General features: G+C 44.2%; 1 protein-coding gene across 1 annotated transcript in view; it reads left to right on the top strand.

Annotated features, from left to right (window-relative positions):
- Positions 1 to 17903, top strand: part of EDA2R (ectodysplasin A2 receptor) — a 50289-nt gene extending 32386 nt beyond the window's left edge. The window contains exons 5-10 of the mRNA XM_077479351.1: positions 2207 to 2292; positions 2371 to 2544; positions 3561 to 3698; positions 6406 to 6902; positions 10215 to 10257; positions 15008 to 17903. Of these exons, the coding sequence (XP_077335477.1) occupies positions 2207 to 2292; positions 2371 to 2544; positions 3561 to 3698; positions 6406 to 6902; positions 10215 to 10257; positions 15008 to 15276 (1207 nt within the window). The 3' untranslated portion in view covers positions 15277 to 17903. The remainder of the gene's footprint in view (positions 1 to 2206; positions 2293 to 2370; positions 2545 to 3560; positions 3699 to 6405; positions 6903 to 10214; positions 10258 to 15007) is intronic.
- The last annotated feature ends 1894 nt before the right edge of the window (positions 17904 to 19797 follow it).

Raw genomic sequence — 19797 nt, 5'->3', positions numbered from 1 at the left:
GTATGCTGATGCCTTGGCTTAAGAGTTCCCTTCAGTGGAACTAAGGGGCCAAGCCCAACCTCCGAAAAGCAACCTCACACCATAATCCTCCTCCCCTCCATCCACCAAATGAGTTGAAATAGTGCACAAAGCATGGTCCATAAGGACATGGATGAACGAGTCCGGATAGAACACCTTTGGGATGAATTAGAGCAAAGACTGCAAGCCAGGCCTTCTCGTCCAACATCAGTGCCTGACCTCACAAATGCGCTTCTGGAAGAATGGTCAAAGATTCCCATAGACACTACTAAACCTTGTGGACAGCCTTCCCAGAAGATTTGAAGCTGTTATAGCTGCAAAGGGTGGGCCAACTCAATATTGAACCCTACGGACTAAGACTGGGATGCCATTAAAGTTCATGTGCGTGTAAAGGCAGGGGTCCCAATACTGCTTTGTGGATTGGGTAACTATAAAACACTTATTTTGCTGTTCAGTACTGACAAGCAACTTAATATGAATTTTATGAAATATATAACTTTGTCTGTTCTTTGATATTATTACAGAAATTAACTGAAACCCCCTGAGGAAGTCTATTAATTCCCAAAGGTCGAAATACATAGGGGTATTTAATGTCAATGTTCATGTAATTTACACTATAGGGATCATACTTTCAAAATTTTAGATTTACTGTAAGGATGTCTTGCATTATAATGTATATGTTTCCTTGTATCCACCTTTCCACATTATGTACACCAGAGCTCATACCGTATTTTTCGGACTATAAGGCGCACCGGATTATAAGGTGCACTAGCAACGACCGGCTGATAAAATGGATATTTCCATATATAAGGCGCATCGGACTATAAGGCGCACCGGATTATAAGGCGCACTAGCAACGACCGGCTGATAAAATGGATATTTCCATATATATAAAGCGCATCGGACTATAAGGCGCACGGTCGATTTTGTGAGAAAATTTAGGCTTTTACGTGCGCCTTATAGTCCGAAGGTTTACGTCAAGATGACAGATACTGTTAACAAAGAACTCCAGCGATGTCAACAGGTCATATATAAGGCGCACCGGACTATAAGGCGCACGGTCGTTTTTGGGAGAAAATTTAGGCTTTTACGTGCGCCTTATAGTCCGAAAAATACGGTATTTTAAATTAATAAATAATAAAAAAAATATTTTGTATTGTAATGGAATTCCAGAAGTGATTTGGTAAATAAACGAATTCATTTTTTATACAAGTCATTGGTCCTTCTGTTGCTGCTATAAAACCCCATGGGGAATCTCTTCTTCGTTTTTCCAAATATGGTTACGGGGTGTGCAGCTAGCTCAAATCTAAATGTATGTGCCCTTTCTTGCTAGGTGTCCCGATACTTTTCAAAATTTAGACCACTTTCATACTGTGGCCTGCATTAAATAATATACATATATATTTTTTTTATCTTAATACATTCTGTGCATTGGGTCTTCAAACTACGGCCCTCCAGTTGTTCAGGAACTACAATTCCCATCATGCCTAGTCATGTCTGTGAATGTCAGAGTTGTGCAATGCCTCATGGGATGTGTCGTTTCGCAACAGCTGGAGGGCCGTAGTTTGAGGATCCCTGTTCTGTGCATTAAGGTAAAAAAAAGCCTTCTGGGTGCCGCTCCCCCACAGCCCCCTCTTATACTTACCTGAGCCGCATCTCGTTCCAGTGATGTGCATGAGAGCAGTGGCTCTCCCTGGTCTCTCTCTCCTCATTGGCTCACACAGCAGTGGAAACCATTGGCTCCTGCAGCTGTCAATCACAGCCAGTGAACAAATGAGGAAAGAGCGGCGCCAAGCCACCCTCTGTGTGTGAATGGACACAGATTGCAGCTTGGGAGCAAGCCTGCAAGAGGATTGCTATTGAGGGCACTTGGCAGGGGGGAGATGCCAGGACCGTCAGGGGCGGGGGACCCAAAAAAGAATATGGCTGCTCTGTACAAAACCAGGTAAGTATTACATGTCTGTTATTTAAAAAGAAAAAAAAATCTTTCCTGTAGAATGACTTTAACTTCTAATCATGTTAAATTATTTAGCGTATTAATGTGCTGTCAATTAAACACTCAACTCCAACAAATGTCACATATGGCTTTACAAGTGTGTGATTATTTATATACTTCAAAATATGATTTTTAACTTACCCTGCACAGAGATCGGTGCAGGCATTCATGATGTCTATATTGTCTATATAGGTTCTATAGCAAGACTCGTATTGGAGGACTTCAGGAGCTGGAATGCTTCCCATGCACATCTCACACGGCACGCACAATAACTCACTGTAGGTTGGCTAATTAATTAAAATAGAATGGTAGAAACATGAATGGGTAAGTGTTGACTGTGAATAATGTTCTTCTAGGTCATCCAAGTCCAGGGTTTGGTCAACCATCCAGTACAGACACACCATCACCTTCTCGGGACCCTATCATTTTAGTGGCGATTATAATGGTGGCCCTGGCATTAATTTTGGTTACCTTGGTGACTTTTTCGGTCATTTGCTGTGGGCGTTTCTTCAAGAGCCAGTGTCAACGAGGTAAGTTACAAAAATATACCAATACATAAATTACAAATTAAGTGATTTGGCAATAGATTTAATTGAACTATGCATATCTATTGTGGAGAAGTGGTTGGAGTAAGGCAAAGAGTTTTGTTAGACAAACATCTGTTCATAAATCAAATGTATAATCTCTATAGGATTCCTGCGAGGGAAGTTAAGCATAGGTACTCTATATCAGTGGTCATCAACCCTGTCCTCGGGGGCCCACTAACAGACCACTGCTCTATATGGCCAAAACCTTATCAACACCTGATCACTCCTATTCCATGGTCAAAATATGTTGATCTCCCAGTCCCCCCTCCAAATAATTGAGTTCAGATGTTTCTACTGGAGGAGACTATTAATGCTACAGCATACAGTTTGGTGGTATCTTTCTTCTCTTTCAGTATGGCTGTGCCCCTTTGTAGAAATCCAGCTCTATAAGGGCATAGATTACCAGTTTTGTGTGGAGGAACTAGAGGGACCTTCAGCGTGCCTTGATCTTAACCCTACTGAATACCTTTGGGATCAATTGCAACCCAGGGATTCTTGTACAACATTATTACCTGGTCCACAACAAATAAAATAGTACCAGTTAAATGCCCCCCAAACCTATATCATTTAAATCGGCATGTGAATATATTGGTGCAAGATAGGATCAGCTTGTCAGGCTCTAGAAGACTTCAACAAAATGGTGATGGTCTCCTAACAGACATTGACTCACTGTTGCAAGAATGTGAACAAGCTGATTAAAAGATGACTTCAGCTCCTGCTCTCCACCTGTAGAGAACGCCTTAGACGTGTTTTGCCCTTTCGGGGGGTTAATTGTACACGCCTCTAAGATTAAGCCCTGAAAAAGGTGAAACACATCGGATGAGGTCGCTACAGGTGTTCAGAAACGTTTACCATACCTAACAATTTTGTCTCCCCCCCCCCCCACCCCAAAAAAAAACATCAGGCATAGACGTAATGAATAATACATATGAGACTGATTTGTTAATGTTTTTCTCCAGCTTTCCAAAGATCTCACGCTATTGCAGGCCAGCCACGAAGATTAACCAGACAGTCAGATTCTACAAGCACCCCCTGTGAGGAGCAGCCAATCCCTGCATTCTGCTTTGGATCCACAGACACCTCTGGACAAGTGGCAGGTAAGCTGACACTTTTGTGTAAACTGTCTAAAGGCACTACATAGACATGAGATGATGGTGCCCACAAACACCACTGCCCAAGGCTGACCAGCCAATAGAAAAAAATAAGCACTTCAACTAACTTTGAAAGGCAGAAGGGGTTAATGTTTTCTGATACACTTTAATATTTTGGTTTACCTTCAAAATGTCCAATCTGAGTTTTCACAGCTGCTATCTTGGGATTGCTAGAGAGCTGCAATGTAAGAGATGCAGCAATAAAGAATTGTATCAGGCACTATGCACTGTTAGATCGGAGGACAGGCTGAATGACAAAGTGGGTAATAGACAAGCCCATAATGGGACAAAAAAATAGACCTGGCATTTCAGACTAAGCAACCCTTGATACCGGTTCCTTCACGCTCCCTCCTGACAGATCCCCTGCAGCAACTGGAGAGGGGAAGGGGGAACCTGGCAGAGATGTGTGGATTTCAGGGGGGCCAGGAAAGAGCACAGGGGTGGCGGAGACCATGGAAATGGGGTGGAGAGCATGGCGGGGAGCAGAGAGCAGGTGATGGTCTGAGAGAGATCTGGGGGGGGGTGTGGAGGGCAAAGGGGCTGAGCATGGGGGAGCGGAGAGCATTGGGGGGGCAAGAGTACTGGCAGGGGGGAGAGTGGGGGGCAAAGAGCACTGGCCTGGGTGGAAAGCACAGGGGGGCCAGCAAGCAGGGGGGGCGGGGAGCACTGGGGAACCAAAGGGCACTGGGGGCACTAGAGAGTACTAGGGGTAAGCTGGAGAACATTTGGGGGGCTGGAGAGCAGCACTGGGAGGGAGCTGGAGAGGAAGGGGGCGGGGGGGGCGGGAGCGCACTGGGTGGGGGAGAAGGAGGCACAGAGGGAGCTGGGAGGAGGTGGGGAGCACTGGGGGGCAAGGAGCACTGGGGGAGGTGAAGGGCACAGGGGTGGGGGGGGGGCTGGAGAGCAGCACTGGGGGAGAGAATTGCAAAACAGAGCTGGAGTGGAAGGGGGGACAGGGGGCAGGAAGCACAGAGGGAACTGGTGAGTACTGGGGGGGGGGGGTCCTGGTGAGCAAGAGGGGTGGAAAGCACTGGGGGAGGGGTCAAGGAGCACGGGGGGCTGAAGGGAGCTGAAGGACACTGAGGAACTGGGGGTAGGGGGACTGAAGAGCACTGGAGAACAGCAGCAAAATAAGTTGGATGGGAGGAGCGGTGGGGCAGCTGCATATAGAGCAATTAATCTTTCCATATTCCTCCTACAGCCTCTGAATGCCTCTTTCTTCTCCTCCTCCCTCCTGCAGGCATTTAGCGGCTGCAGGAGGAATATGGAAAGATCGTTCCTCTATATGCAGCTGCCCCGCTTCTCCTATCCAGGCACACATGGCTGCATGGGCACTTACTCTCTCTCTAAACAGCATGCAGCAAGTGGCATCAGGCAATGGGGTCTATTCCAGCTTCATCCCCTTCACGGTCATGGGACAGCTGGGTAGTTTCTTTTTAGCTATCTGTAAGGCGAGAATTTTTTCCCAATGACCACAGATGTAAGGAGCGTTCTTCCCAATGACCATCACATTAGTGTTCTGTGAGCTTTGAATATAGCAACTATCAGTAGGGAGTTCCCAGACACAGAGACATTATTTTAAGCGTTCCTCCATGTTAAAAGGTGTGTGTGTGTGTATATATGTGTACATATATATATATATATATATATATATATATATATATATATATATATATATCTACAGTACATACTCTGTCAGCCTTCCTCAACCTCAGGATTCCTGTAGGGGGAATGCTTCCCACTGACGACCAATGTAAGGGGCATGCTTCTCATTGACGACCAATGTAAGGAGTATGCTTCCCACTGGCGACCAATGTAAGGGGCATTCTTTCCACAGACCATCAATGTAAGGAAAATTCTTGCGACTGACCACCAATGTAAAGGGACATTCTTCCACTGACCCTCAATGAAGTTTGGCAGGGGTTCCTTGGGACCTTAAAATGTATAAATGTATTTTATTTTAATGGGAGAAAGAGGTTGAGAAAGGATGATCTGTGTTGAACCTACGTAGTTAGCCAGGCATATGTAAAATGCCCAAAAAGCAGCTCTGTATTAATACTTAGTCTCAGCTTCTTGCAATCCCCAGCAACAGCATTAAGATTGGCACCCAGTCTGATCCCACCTTCTCTCAATCAGGTGTTGTGTGTTCAGATTTGCCCATCAGGAATGAGCTAATCTGAGGGAGGAGCGTATCAGTCTGCTTGTGCTCCTTCGCTGTCCAATCAGCCTGATAGGGGTGAATAGAGGACACCACCATATTCCTTATCTTTTTTTGGCGTCATCCTCCTGTGAGTTGTGTTAATCTTAGTAATTAGATTTTTTTGTCAGGAAACACAACTCTTATCAATACACAGAAAGGGGTATGTGGATGTCTCCTATCTCCCCATGGAGACATCAACAAGGAGAAGTGAGCATAGGGACTGTTGCGGGGCACACAAGATATTTATCATATAGAGAAAATATTGATACCAAGGTAATAGATCATGTTTAAAAATAGAAGATTTATTTAAAGAAAACAAAGAAATAAATACATAAAATATCACAAGCTTCCGTTGATAGAGACTAATCTTATCAATACACATCATCTGTATATTGGTGATTGCCCAGAGTTCATCTTTAAATAATTTTAATGATATTGTCTTTGATTTGATAGCAGGTCCAGTGGAAGAAGTCCATGTGATTTCAGACCTTGTCTCCTCCAGCCCCTGCGTGACATCCAGCGCGTTACTTCCACCATCTGTAGAGCTGTGTGCCCTCCCTCCTCCCCTCGACAAACCCAAGTACAATTGGAGCGTCTCCGAAACGCAACCTTTGATTCGTAACTCAGGCTGCAGCGACTGTTTCTCGGGAGGCGGGCCTTCCACCGAATACAGCCAAGGAGCCATAGAGCCCAGCAAAGCAGCTCATTCCTGCGCATCAGAGCGCCAGCACTGGTCTCACGCACCCGTGGAATGTACAGAGCTGGATTTACAGAACTTTTCCTCCGAAGAGGGATTTTCCCACAACGGAAGCCAAGATCACTTAGGAGGCAACCAGAGGTCTCATGCGGTGACAAAACCCCACAGCTGCTCGTGCAGTACGCAAGATGATCCTTGCATGAAATCTGCAGAAGAGCCAAGGTCACACTGCTGTGGAAATATGCCTTCCCAGGTACAAACAAGCTTCTAAGTTTCAGTAGGAACCTGTGTGTTATGCATTTGTGTGATGAGTATATTGTCAATGAATGTATCATGTATTATGCTAGCCTTTAAGGGTTTCTGAGCATCAGGACTTAAAGCAGGACTAAATCCTTCTCTTTTACAGCCAGATCTGCAATAGTTAGAGATGCACATCAGCCCTCAAAATTTCCACTCGCATTTGGCGAGTAGAAATAAGCTGAGGGTGAGTGTTCCAGCTCGGGCAAGGGTTGGATCCACTGGGCGGTCTGGCTCGGCTTGGGCAAGAGGTGGGCTCGGGTGGGGGCGAGTCGCTGGCCCTGTGCACACTACACGGCTGCATAAAGGTGCCTTGCAAGGAGGGGGAGCCTGGAGGAGAAGAGGATCCTGTTGGCTCCAAGGCAGAAGCTCATTCTTATCCATGCTGGCTGGGGCAGGTAAGTTGTAGCTGCCCTTTTGCAGCAATCCAACCCTTATTCAGAGGATGTGTGGAGAAGAGAGCTCTGTATGGGGGAAGGGGGGTACGCTCTGTACTGGGGAGAACTTAGGAGTACACAGCACACCCCTATAGCGCACATAGGCACTAACTAGGGGATTGGTGCTTTCAACATTTCTTACAGTATATCTTGGAGCAATTGCCCAGTTGCCACTGTGGGCCTGTATTCAACCTAAAATCTTATTAGATTTAACAGTACATAAAAGCATAACTAAACCCGACAAAACTATTCTCAAACTTCTCCAATTTTCTCTCCCTTCTAAGGGGGTGACTTTGGGGATCCTAATGAAAGGGGTTTCTGATGTAAGGGGTAACTCTGGGGTCACTGATTTTAAGAGGGGGGGGGCTCTGGGGACTTTGATTTAAGGGGGTGATGCAAAGGGGGACTATGGAGACCCTGATGTAAGGGTGGACTTTGGTATCCTAATGTAAGGGGAGACTATGGGGACCCTAATGTAAGGACAAATTCTGGGGACCCTGATGTAAGGACAAATTCTGGGGACCCTGATGTAAGGGGGGTGACTCTGGGGACACTGATGTAAGGAGGGATGACTCTGGGGACACTGATGTAAGGAGGGATGACTCTGGGGACACTGATGTAAGGAGGGATGACTCTGGGGACACTGAGGTAATTGGGGGTGACTCTGGGGACACTGATGTAAGGGGGGATGACTCTGGGTACACTGATGTAAGGAGGAATGATTCTGGGGACACTAATGTAAGGAGGGATGACTCTGGGGACACTGATGTAAGGGGGGTGACTCTGGGGACACTGATGTAAAGGGGGATGACTCTGGGGACACTGATGTAAGGAGGGGTGACCCTGGGGACACTGATGTAAGGGGGGGTGACGCTGGGGACACTGATGTAAGGGGGGGTGACTCTGGGGACACTGATGTAAGGGGGGATGACTCTGGGGACACTGCTGTAAGGAGGGATGACTCTGGGGACACTGATATAAGGAGGGGTGACTCTGGGGATACTGATGTAAGGAGGGATGACTCTGGGGACACTGATTTAGGGAGAGGGGACTCTTGGGACCCTGATGTAAAGGGGGTGGAGGGGTGACACTGATGAAAGGAGGGAGGACTCTGGGGACTTTAAGGACCCTAATGAATGGGGCAAATTCTTATGTAAGGGGGTCAACCTTGGGGGACCCAGGCTTAAAGTTGTGTAAGGGCCCTCAAAATTTCTGATGGCTGCCTTGTTCCCCACACATTGTTTGGCATGTCACTGCAGGATTTGATGGTGTTAGCTGGAAACAAAGCTGTTTCCTGCAAATTTTAGCCAGTCCATGAAGAAGAGGTATCCAGCCAATGAGGCGTCACGCAAGCCGTGCTGTGCTGAACATCACTTCTTCCCAGCTCCCCAGTCAGTCTGCACACAGAGCTAAGGTTGGCAAGGAGGTGAAAAAGCATCCCTGCATTTGCAGCCTTTATATTTTTTTTAAGGGGTGGGGGGGGTTGCAAGTAGCTTCTCTTGCCTGAGGTGCAAAATAGTCTAGCACCGGCCCTGCTGATAACAGTACAGTAGAGGCAAAGGTCACTGGAAATGATCAGCTCACAAGATTTCTGGCTAGATTTATATTTGCACTCATTCAATGGATATAGCAAAATGCTTTTAATGGTATATTTAACAGGTCAAAGGAGAGTAAAGTGTTACTACATCCACAACAGTAAAATCAGTCTATATATGCAGTAAAGCATGTTTGTTATTCTTCCTGTGTGAACCTAAGGGGTTAATCCTCTACATTGCATAAAAAGGCTATTTGATCTTGTCTTCTCTGATCCTCCCCTTCTTTTACTGTCCCCAATACATCTCCTCATAGCACATATCCTTTCGGGCACTCTGCGCATGCTCAGTTTAGTGTGTATTGCTAGAGTATTTTTTTTTTCTTGGGAGGGTGTATGCAGGGCAGTCTTAATATCATTATGGGCCCCTAGGTAAAGTAATGCACTGGGGCCCCTACCAGCCTGCCCCAATTTACACACCTACTCTCAAGAATTAAAGTATAAAGCTATATATATATATATATATATATATATATATATATATATATATATATATAGCTGATATATAGCTGATAGAATTAAACATATATTATTATTAGTATTTTCAATAAAAGAGGGGGATGATGAGGGCACAATACTGGGATCAGGACAGCACAGTACAGGTTCCAGGATGTTTCCTGGGACATAGTCATTCTGGGACAACTTATTAAAAAAAGTGACTGTCCCGTCAAATCCGGGAAAGTTGGCAAATCTGGTGTAATCCAATTATCGTGGGGCCTCCATATACTTGGGGCCCCTGACACTCTCCAGACAGAGGGTCAGGGGTTGTGCAGCCTCATAGGATGAATGAAAACTCCTCTTACAAGCTTCAAACTGTACTCAGCCAGACACTGATAGAAGTCATAAGACTGCTATATATATATATATATATATATATATATATATATATATACTGCTGGTGAGAATAAACTATGTTTAGCACTTTATATTTCCTAAAATGATTGCATTTTCATGTTCTCTGTTGGAGACCACATATAGTGAATGCAGGGTCCTGGGTTTAGTAACACCTTAAGGGAAGTTCATTGTTAGTTTGCACCATTTGAATGTTTATTTGCTGGAAAAGGGACCGTGGACTCCTGGATGTGTCATTTTTGTGAGACTGGGTTTTCCATACAGTTTGGTTTAATAATGAAAGGAAGATGGGCTTGGTTGATACCCCTGAGACTGCAGTTCATAGATCGCTGATGACACATTCTTTGTAATAACAATAAAATATGACCATACATATTTTCTTTTATAGAAAAGGGGAGATGACTTGTCCTGCTTGAACAGTGTCCCTCTAGGTATGTATCAGAGCTTTGCTGTTTTCCATGAAATAATAGACATGTGCATTCGTTTTCGTCCGAATGCATTTTCGTCCGAATTTCAGGTATTTTCGTTTTCGTTTTGACAAACGATAACGAAAGTGCAGATTCCGAAAAACGAAAGATCCGACATAAATAAATGCTTTTTTTCGTTTTCGTTGTTACAACAGTTCGATATAGAATAGGAGATTCGAAGTGACCGTTCGATATAGAATAGGAGATTCGACGTGACTCCATATGTCTATTGAACCTGTGGTCGAATGTGCCTAAGTTTCGTTTACCTCTATTAGTCCTATTATATAGAAAAGCTTCGACAGAGAGTAAATATTCGACATAGAGAGAACAGAATCGACAGAGAGAAACGATACTGGAATTGGGTGGGGGAAGTAAATTAAAAAAAAATAATGATAATATTCGACGGGATCGTTGCACGTTTATAATAATATTCGACGGGATCGTTGCACGTTTATAATAATATTCGACGGGATCGTCGCAACTATACGACACTGCAATCGTACATTTCGGCAATCGAATGCTCCGCCTATAGGCTATATAGTTTAGCAGCTCCATCGAATCTTCTTTATCCATTCGACAGATACCATAAGCCTTCCAAGACAGATTCGACCGTAATTCATGTGGATTTTCGGACGAATGCAATTTTTGCACGAAAAACGAAATAAATAAAAACGAATTTCGGGAGTAACTAAATAAATAAAATTTACGGACGAAAACGAAAAAACGAAACGAAATATTCTAGTCTGCACATGTCTATGAAATAATGCTTTTTTGTATTTTGGTTACTTAAATGCCTTGTTTCCACTGAGCGGAGCGGTTCGGGTTGGTACAGTTTGGAAGGCATTTTTGGAAGGGTTAGAATGGTCCGGCCTATTCAAGTGAGTTTTCACTGCAAATTGGACCGCCAGGTTTAGTTTAGAAAAAATGCCTCTGACATGAGCATTGACGTTTTTTCTGTCCGCCAGTCAGTGGATTGTATCGTGTGATGCCAGTAGCTCCGCCCTAACCGTACCGTACCATTTTCTATGGCCCCACATCTAAAGCAGGACCATGAATGGTGCGGTATGGTTCGGTTGCCAGACTGACCACTCATGGGGCCCCCGGGCAATAGAAGATCACGGGGCCCCCTGTGTCCATGCTCAAGCCACACCCACACAAAGCCCCATCTACCTATTGCATCTCAGCTGCATAGAGGGGGCATTTAAACCTGCAACCGCTTCACATCGCATGACAAGTCGCTTCCCATTGCCGGGAATATAACCATTCATATCGACATGACTTATGTCGTCGCAATTATGAAAAAGGTTACTGCACCATGTTTTACCAATTTAATTGCAACTTCGCAATCATAGACTTTGGTTGTATGAAGTCCGAAGCCACAATGGAACCGGCGGTGCAAATTGCACTGATGTGTGGCTCTGAAGTAATGCAAATAGGTAGTGGCTATATCGACCGCAGCATAACCAAAGTGGAAGTTCCCACCTTCTTTCCATAGAAGTCGCTGGGCACTTCCTGGCTTAAAGGGGGCTGCCATGTGACAGCAGGGCATTTTGTGAAAGCATTGGTTGTGGTTTTTGGGGGCTGTAGGTAACTCCTGCTGGTTACATATTACAGTAAAGTTGGCCGATGATTGAGAGGTTAATTGCCTTGTGCGGCAACTGACAAAACATGTAAAATCTACTGACAGAGCGTATTTTTTCCTGAGAACCTAAAATATGCCAGAAACTCCTATTAGAAACTGAGGAAAAGGGGGTGTGAGGGAGAGAGGTGGGGGGTGGAGATATAGGAATAGGAGGAAAGCAAAGAGAGATGGAGAAAGGGGAGAGGGAGGGGAGAAGGGGGAGAGAGAGAATGTGGAGAAAAAAGGTTGGGGGTGAGAGACAGAAGGGGGGATGAGAGAGGGGGGGTGTGTGAGAGAGAGTGGGGTGAGACAGAGGGAGGTGGGGGGGGGGAAGAGGATGGAGAAAAAAGGTTGGGGAGAGAGGGGGAGGGGTGAGAAAGGGGGGTGAAAGAGTGAGGGGGTGAGAGGGGGGAAGAGGATGGAGAAAAAAGGTGGGGGAGAGACAGGAGGTTGGGGGGTGTGAGAGAGGGGAGTGAAGGAGGATGAGAGAGAGAGGGGGTGGGAGAGTGAGGAGGATAAGACAGGAGGTGAGAAGGGGGGAGAAAGAGAGGGTGGAGAGAGAAGGCGGGGGAGAGACAGAGCGGTGGGAGTGGGGGGGTGTAAGAGACAGGGGGGTAGACAGAGTGGGGTGAGAGAGAGATGAGAAAGAAAGATGGGGGAGGAGAGAGAGAGGGTGAGACAGAAGAGAGAGAGGGAACGGTGAGAGAGAAATAGGGAGGGGTGAAACATTAAAAATGGTAAATTCCTTTAAATGACATGTCTGGGGGGGGGGGGGCGGGTGCTCTGAACTTGCATGTGAAGTGGCACATCTGTGTAATGTATACAACCTACTACAGCAAAACTGACATGGAATAGAGGATTCCCACCCAAAATCCATATTACTCACATCTAAAAATGCATTCTGGTAGGCCAAGAAAGGATGAGGGGGAGGGGGGGCATCTCCATCTCCTTCATGAACCATATCAGGAAACCATCCCTCAATTTGAGTGAGGAGGGTGCCTTACCAGGAGGGAACCCCCTGTCAATGTAGGTTGTTCTGATGTTTAGAAGGACAATAGTTCTCCAGAGTAAAAATAGTAATTCTAAAATGCATTTCATGTAACTTCCTTCCCTATTCTCCTCCTGGGTGGAACTCCTATCCTCTCCCTTTAAAGGGGAGCCTCAGCTCAAGTCATTTGTTTTTTCTCTTTGGTCCCTTTCATCACAAAATAAAATGTCCTTCCTTGGAAAAGTGCTTCTTTACCATGTCCCCTTTGACTCCTCCAACATCTCATTATATACCTCTTGTATTGCCAACCTAATGGCGCGTACACACAACCGGTTTTCCTGTTGGAATAAACGTTGAAGGTTTTTCCGATGGAGTTCCGCTGAAACTGTCTTGCTTACACACGATTACACCAAAGTCCGATCGTTAAGAATGCGGTGACGTACAACATGTATGACAGAACTAGAAAAAGGAAGTTCAATAGCCAGTAGCCTCCATCTCATACTTGCTTCAGAGCATGCATTGTTTTTGGTCCGTCGGAACAGCATACAGACAAGCGGTTTCCCTGATAGGAATCGGAAATATTTAAAACATGTTCTATTTCTGGATCCGTCAGAATTTTTGTAAAAAAAAGTCAGATGAGGCATACACACGATCGGAATATACGATGAAAAGATTCCGTCTGACTTTTTCTGACAGACATTCCGCTCGTGTGTACACGCCATTAGTGACAAGACACCCCCTCGATGACAAACAGGGCAAGATTATCCTCCAAAAGGGCCCTACATCCTCTTAGCCCTTGTACACACGGTCGGACATTCCGACAACCAAATCCGTCGGATTTTGTCCGCCGGATTTTGTCTGACGGATTTTGTCCAAAACTGTTGCATACACACGGAAAATGTGTCAGAAAATCCGATCGTTCAGAACATGATGACGTTATTTCGTTACAATGGGACTACATTCATGCTAGTAGCCAATAGCTTTGGTGTAGGAATTTGATCTGAGCATGCGTGGCACTTTGTCCGATCAGAATTCTCTACACATGATCGGAGTATGTCCGATCGGAGCATTTTGTCGGAAAATTTTACCAACAAGTTGGAAAACTTGGTCCGTCGGATACTCCGATGGAAACAGTCCGATGGAGACCACACACAGTCGGAATATCCGTCAAAACAGTCCGATCGAACACATTCTGTCGGAATCTACAACCGCGTGTACAAGGGCTAAAAGGTGTGGATTCTCTTTTATCTGGTTGATCCAGAATGAAATCCTTTTAGTGTTATTTAGGATTTTGTTGCATTCTGTTCATAATATGAGACTCCACATGCTCATTTATTTGTTACATTCTGTCAGATAAAAGCACTGACACTTCTGAATGACTACCTGGTTTGGACTGGAGACCATACCAGATTGGCTGGACCAATCATTGGTCATGGGTGGGTGGTTGTGTGGGCAATAAAGAAGAAATCCCTAGGGGGCTGGGGCTGCTACCTTTCTGATATGACATTATTGTTTCAGTGGGAAGACTTGGGTAAGAAGGAAGGAGCACCCAGTGTCCAGAAAATTGCAACTTTTGATTTATGGTTCATAAAGCGTTTATTGAAAGTGTAAACATGTACATTGAGCAAACGCATTTTCAAGAAAATGGACTACCCCTTATTCAGGGCTGTTGCTGTGTGCTATGGGATGAGAATGATTCCCAAAATGGTTTATAGATTTTGAGGTTTTGGAAAGCAGAATGGCTGAGTGTTGGCTAGCAATGGAGAGGCAGCAGACTTCTAAATAAGTGGCCTTCAAAGAGTCTTGATCTCAACCCTACTTAACACCTTTGGACTAAAACTGGTGAGCCAGGTCTACTCATCCAACATCAGTACCTGACCTCACAAATGGTCACAAGTTTCCACAGGTACACTGCAAAATCTTGCTGAAAGCCTTCCTAAAATGTGGAGGTTTAGTGTCAAAGGGTGCCAACTCCATATTAATGGCCATGGTTTTGGAATGGGATGTTCAACAAGCTTGCTTATAAACCTGTTGTTCCATATAGTGTATTGTGTTGCTGTTGTATGATCTTTTTCTGTTTCAATATATAACCTTCTCTTTATCAGAACTACCAGTCTCTCAGATGCCAGACTCCCTGGTTGCCCTACTTGCACTAAAGCTGGACAGTTCCTCGCCCGAACACAAAGATTTCAGAGATGTCGGAGTGGCACTAGGAGTGCAACCCTTTCTTATAGATCGCATGCAAGGATTCCAAGCTCTACATGCTCACTTGTCCACCAGTATGTCCTGTACACTGCGGCAGTTAGTACAGACTCTTCAGAGGTTGCAGAGGAGGGATGCCTTAACCCTGATTTACTTGCATTTTGGCCAGTAGAGAATATTCCGAAACTTTAATTTGTGTTTGAGATTCCTAAAGCACGGCGAGTGCTAAATCACTTAACCCCTATGCACTGCTACGTGTAGAATCTGTGGTGTCCGGACTATGCAGCATCCCAATAACCTGATTTTAGGTACGGGACCTGTAAAGGTTATACGCGGTGATGGAAAGCCAAAAAAGTAGAGCAGCAGATGCTTCCTTATACGCAGGATTTTCAAAATACGACATTGATTTTAAGTGGATTTTCTTTGTTCAAGGGTTGATTTTTTTTTTTTTTTAACTACAACATGAACCAAGCAAAGTCAATTATTTGTGAAATTCATGAGAATGCACATTGTAGATCCGCAAGGAATATTAGAGACTAGACCAGCCATTCCCAACAAGGGTTCCTCCAGAGTTTCCTAGGGATTCCTTGACCTGTGGCATGTTGACCTTCCATTTAATGGCCCCTGCATACTTCCTTGACCTGTGACTGGTTGATCTTTCATTCAATGGTTCCTGCATAGTTCCTTGACCTGTGGCTGGATAACCTTCTATTTAATGGTTCCTGCATAGTTCCTTGACCTGTGGCTGGTTGACCTTCCATATAAGTATGCCTGCATAGTTCTGGAGCCACTACCACCTGGAAAAGCCAGCTGTATAGCACCAATGATATCTTTTAGCTGTCTGTTAAGGTGGAATTTTACCCCCACTGTAGGAAAGGCATTCTATCTACCAATCACCAATGTAAGGGGCGCTTTTCCCCATAGACTTCCAATGATTTGGTTTTTGCAGGGGTTCCTCAAGAACTCAAAATTAACTCAAGGGTTCCTCTGAATTTGAAAGGCTGGACTAGACATTGAAACCTGTAATAGACTTACTGTATATTCCACTTTGGGCTGGTTTAGATAAACATGTCTGTTCACCCTACTAGCCTTAAAGATATTGCATTTAGAGTAAACCTAAACCCTAACTGGATTGTTTAGCTTGCTCTGTGTGTATGCCCTTGCTCCAATTTTGGCTGCACATGGATTGCCATCCTGATAGTGACAATGGCGGACCATGCCTGTGTGTTGGCACGGATGCTTATAGTCTACCCCAGGGGAGTGTGTGGCAAGGTGACAACACAGGAGGTGGGAGACAGAGACATAGCGTTGTTACCCTATAACAGGAAGTGCCTAAACAAGGGCCTTCATGGCAGGATCACCAAGGATTATTTTTAATCAGGACTCTAGCAGTGCCCTCTACCCCCACATAGCAAGGGTTAAATGTTTGTTTAGTCTGGGAGTGCTTTTATAAGGTGTATGCCCTAATTCCTGTCTCCAGCAGGCTCCAAAGCTGTCCTCAAGCTCCGCCCTGTGGGTGGTCCTTCAACGTCATCATGCTTAGTGAAGGGCTTTTAAGCCTGATTTGTATCTGAGGACAAAAGCCTGTGACCATGGCCTGAAATGGCTTAGAAAGGATACTGTGGGGGCCCAGGTGCATAGATGGTGGGACTCTGCAAGAGCCGGGGCTAAGGTAAGCAGTACACCTTATTCCTGCATCCCTGGACTAAAGAAGCATTTAACCCTTGCAATGTGGAGAAGGGGCGAGAGATGCTTGGGTAGAGTTCCCCAAATTCTGCTTTATTGGTGTCCACGTAACGCATATGTCCAGCGGCAAAGAAGGTAAGCTTTAACGCCCACAGACCGCAAATACGTGTCCATGGGTGACCAAGGTTTCTGTGCTGACTGCATGCTCCCTGCACAGTGACCTAGCTGACATGTACAGCTCCTGGACTCTAGTAATGATCGGGTACTGTTTGGACTGACTCCTGGTCATGTGATCACTGTGACAGCCAATCATGGTGGTCACCTGATTGGGCAGTCCTTCCTACCCTCTGGGCATAAAGACCCTGTTAATGGAACGCTGGGACTGGTCCAGAATGGGTTAAGGTGTTAGCAGCTGGGTTTAGATCTAAAGTGATTTATGTTCTTAAAAGCTGTGAAAAAAGTCTATGCTTGATTTAATGTATTTGATGCAGGCCAACATTGCAATCCCAGTATCCATTAGGACCAGAGTCAGTATTTTGATCGACAAAAAAAACGCCAGCTGGTTGTTTTAAAGCTGACTATACACTGGTAGATTTTCGTGCAGAAAATCTCGGCAGTACTTTCAATAATGCCACCAGAGATTCAAAGAATACAATTTAAACAAATTTCAAAATTTAATTTGCTTTCACATTGGATTTTGTAACGAATAAAATTTCCTGAGCAAAAAACACATTCACAACTAGAAAGTCATTCAAGAAAAATTTTCCAACGCTTCACATTTTCTTGTCACTGCAGTCAAAAAAGAACTACTATTTGACACCGTTAACGATTCGAAAAATTATAAAGGTTTCAAAAACGAACATTTTATAACAAAATTCTACTAGTGTATGGTCAGCTTAAGAGTCCACACAAATGTTTGCTGATATAACAAGAGGATCGAAGACATCCAATGCGTTTCAGCGGCCAAACATCCCCCTTCGTCAGGGCTGGAGATGCATCCGAAATCATGACAAGTATTTTAGCTGAATAGCCTTGTGTTCCGATAATGGGGTTTGTTCTGAGGATCAAGTGATGGAGTTATAAATGTAACAAAGTATTTGAAGCATCCGAAAACCATAGATGACTATTGTTTTTGTACAACGTAAATGTGTAGAATGTTAAAATGTATCTAAACATAAAAGAAAAACAATATATTGCAGCTTACCAGATCTTAAATGTGCTGACTGAATATATTTTTTATTTTTAAGGCTTCTTTTCTTTATTGGGTTCTATACACTCTATAGTATACATACTTATATAATTAGTCAGGTTGAAAATTGAAAAATAAAATCTATCTTGTGTTCTCTCTATCTCTATCTCTTTTTCCTCTCTATCTCTAGCTCTCTCTATCTTTCTTTTTTCTCTCTCTTTATCTCTATCTTTATATCTCTATCTCTCTCTCTCTCTCTCTCTCTCGTTTTCTCTCTCTCTCTCTCTCTCTCGTTTTCTCTCTCTCTCTCTCTCGTTTTCTCTCTCTCTCTCTCTCTCTCGTTTTCTCTCTCTCTTTCTCTCTCGCTCTGTCTTTCTTTTTCTCGCTATCTCTAACTCTTTTTCCCTCTATCTTTCTTTTTCTCTCTATCTGCCTAGAGTTTGCATGTTCTCCTTGTACTTGCATTTGTTTTCTCCGGATGCTGGTAGGTGAACTGGTCCCTGACTTAATTGGCCCTGTAATGTGTGTAGTGTGTGAGTTAGGGACCTTATAATGTACACTATATATGTAAAGTGCTGTGAAAATTGACAGCGCTATATCAGTACCTACAATAAATTATACATATATATATATATATATATATATATATATATATATATATATATATATATATATTTTTTTTTTTTTTTTTAATACATTTTTTACAAAAAAAAAGTTTCAATTTTTTTTTCAATTGGATGGACTTGTGTACTTTCTCAGCCTGAGTAATCCTTTAACCATTTAAGGACCGCCTCACGCCGATGTACGTCGGCAGAATGGCACGGCTGGGCACTTAAAGAGCAACGTACAGGTAGGTGCTTGTGCCCAGCCGTGCCATTCTGCCATCGTACGGGAGTGGGTGCGCTCCCGACCCGGTCCTGAGCTCCGTGGCCACGGGACCAGTGGACCCGATCGCCGCTGGTGTCCCACGATCGGGTCACAGAGCTGAAGAACGAGGAGAGGTAAGTGTAAACAAACCTCTCCCCGTGCTTCCTACTGGCTGTCACCGATCGTCTGTTCCCTTTTATAGGGAAAGACGATCAGTAACGTCACATGCCAGGCCACGCCCCCCTACAATAATTAAAAAAAAAAACACATAACGTCATAACACCTACACTGCCCCCTAGTGGTTAACTCCTTCACTGCCAGTGTCATTTACACAGGAATCAGTGCATTTAAATAGCACTGATTGCTGTATAAATGACAGTGGTCCCAAAAATGTGTCAAAAATGTCCGATGTGTCCGCCATAATGTCGCAGTCACAATAAAAATCGCTGATCGCCGCCATTACTAGTAAAAAAATAAAGAAATTAATAAAAATGCTATAAACTATCCCCTATTTTATAAACGCTATAACTTTTGCGCAAACCAATCAATAATCGCTAATTGGGAATTTTTTTTACCAAAAATATGTAGAAGAATACGTTTTCGGCCTAAACTGAGGAAAAAAAATGTTTTTTATATATTTTTGGGGGGATATTATAGCAAAAAGTAAAAAATATAGCATTTTTTTCAAAATTGTCGCTCTATTTTTGTTTATAGCGCAAAAAATAAAAACCGCAGAGGTGATAAAATACCACCAAAAGAAAGCTCTATTTGTGGGGAAAAAAGGATGCCAATTTTGTTTGGGAGCCAAGTCGCACGACCTCGCAATTGTCAATTAAAGCGACGCAGTGCCGAATCGCAAAAAGGGTCCTTTGGCTGCAAATTGGTGCGGGGCTTAAGTATATAAGCTGGTGATTGTGCAAATAACACATTACCTGTCCCTGAGTGGCTCCT

This window comes from Lithobates pipiens, unplaced genomic scaffold (genome assembly GCF_037356315.1).
Source record: "Lithobates pipiens isolate NorthernLeopardFrog02 unplaced genomic scaffold, aLitPip1_a1.2 Scaffold_1, whole genome shotgun sequence".
Taxonomy (NCBI): Eukaryota; Metazoa; Chordata; class Amphibia; order Anura; family Ranidae; genus Lithobates; species Lithobates pipiens.
The sequence above is the reverse complement of the archived record's forward strand: the minus strand, read 5'-3'. Positions and strand labels throughout refer to the sequence as shown.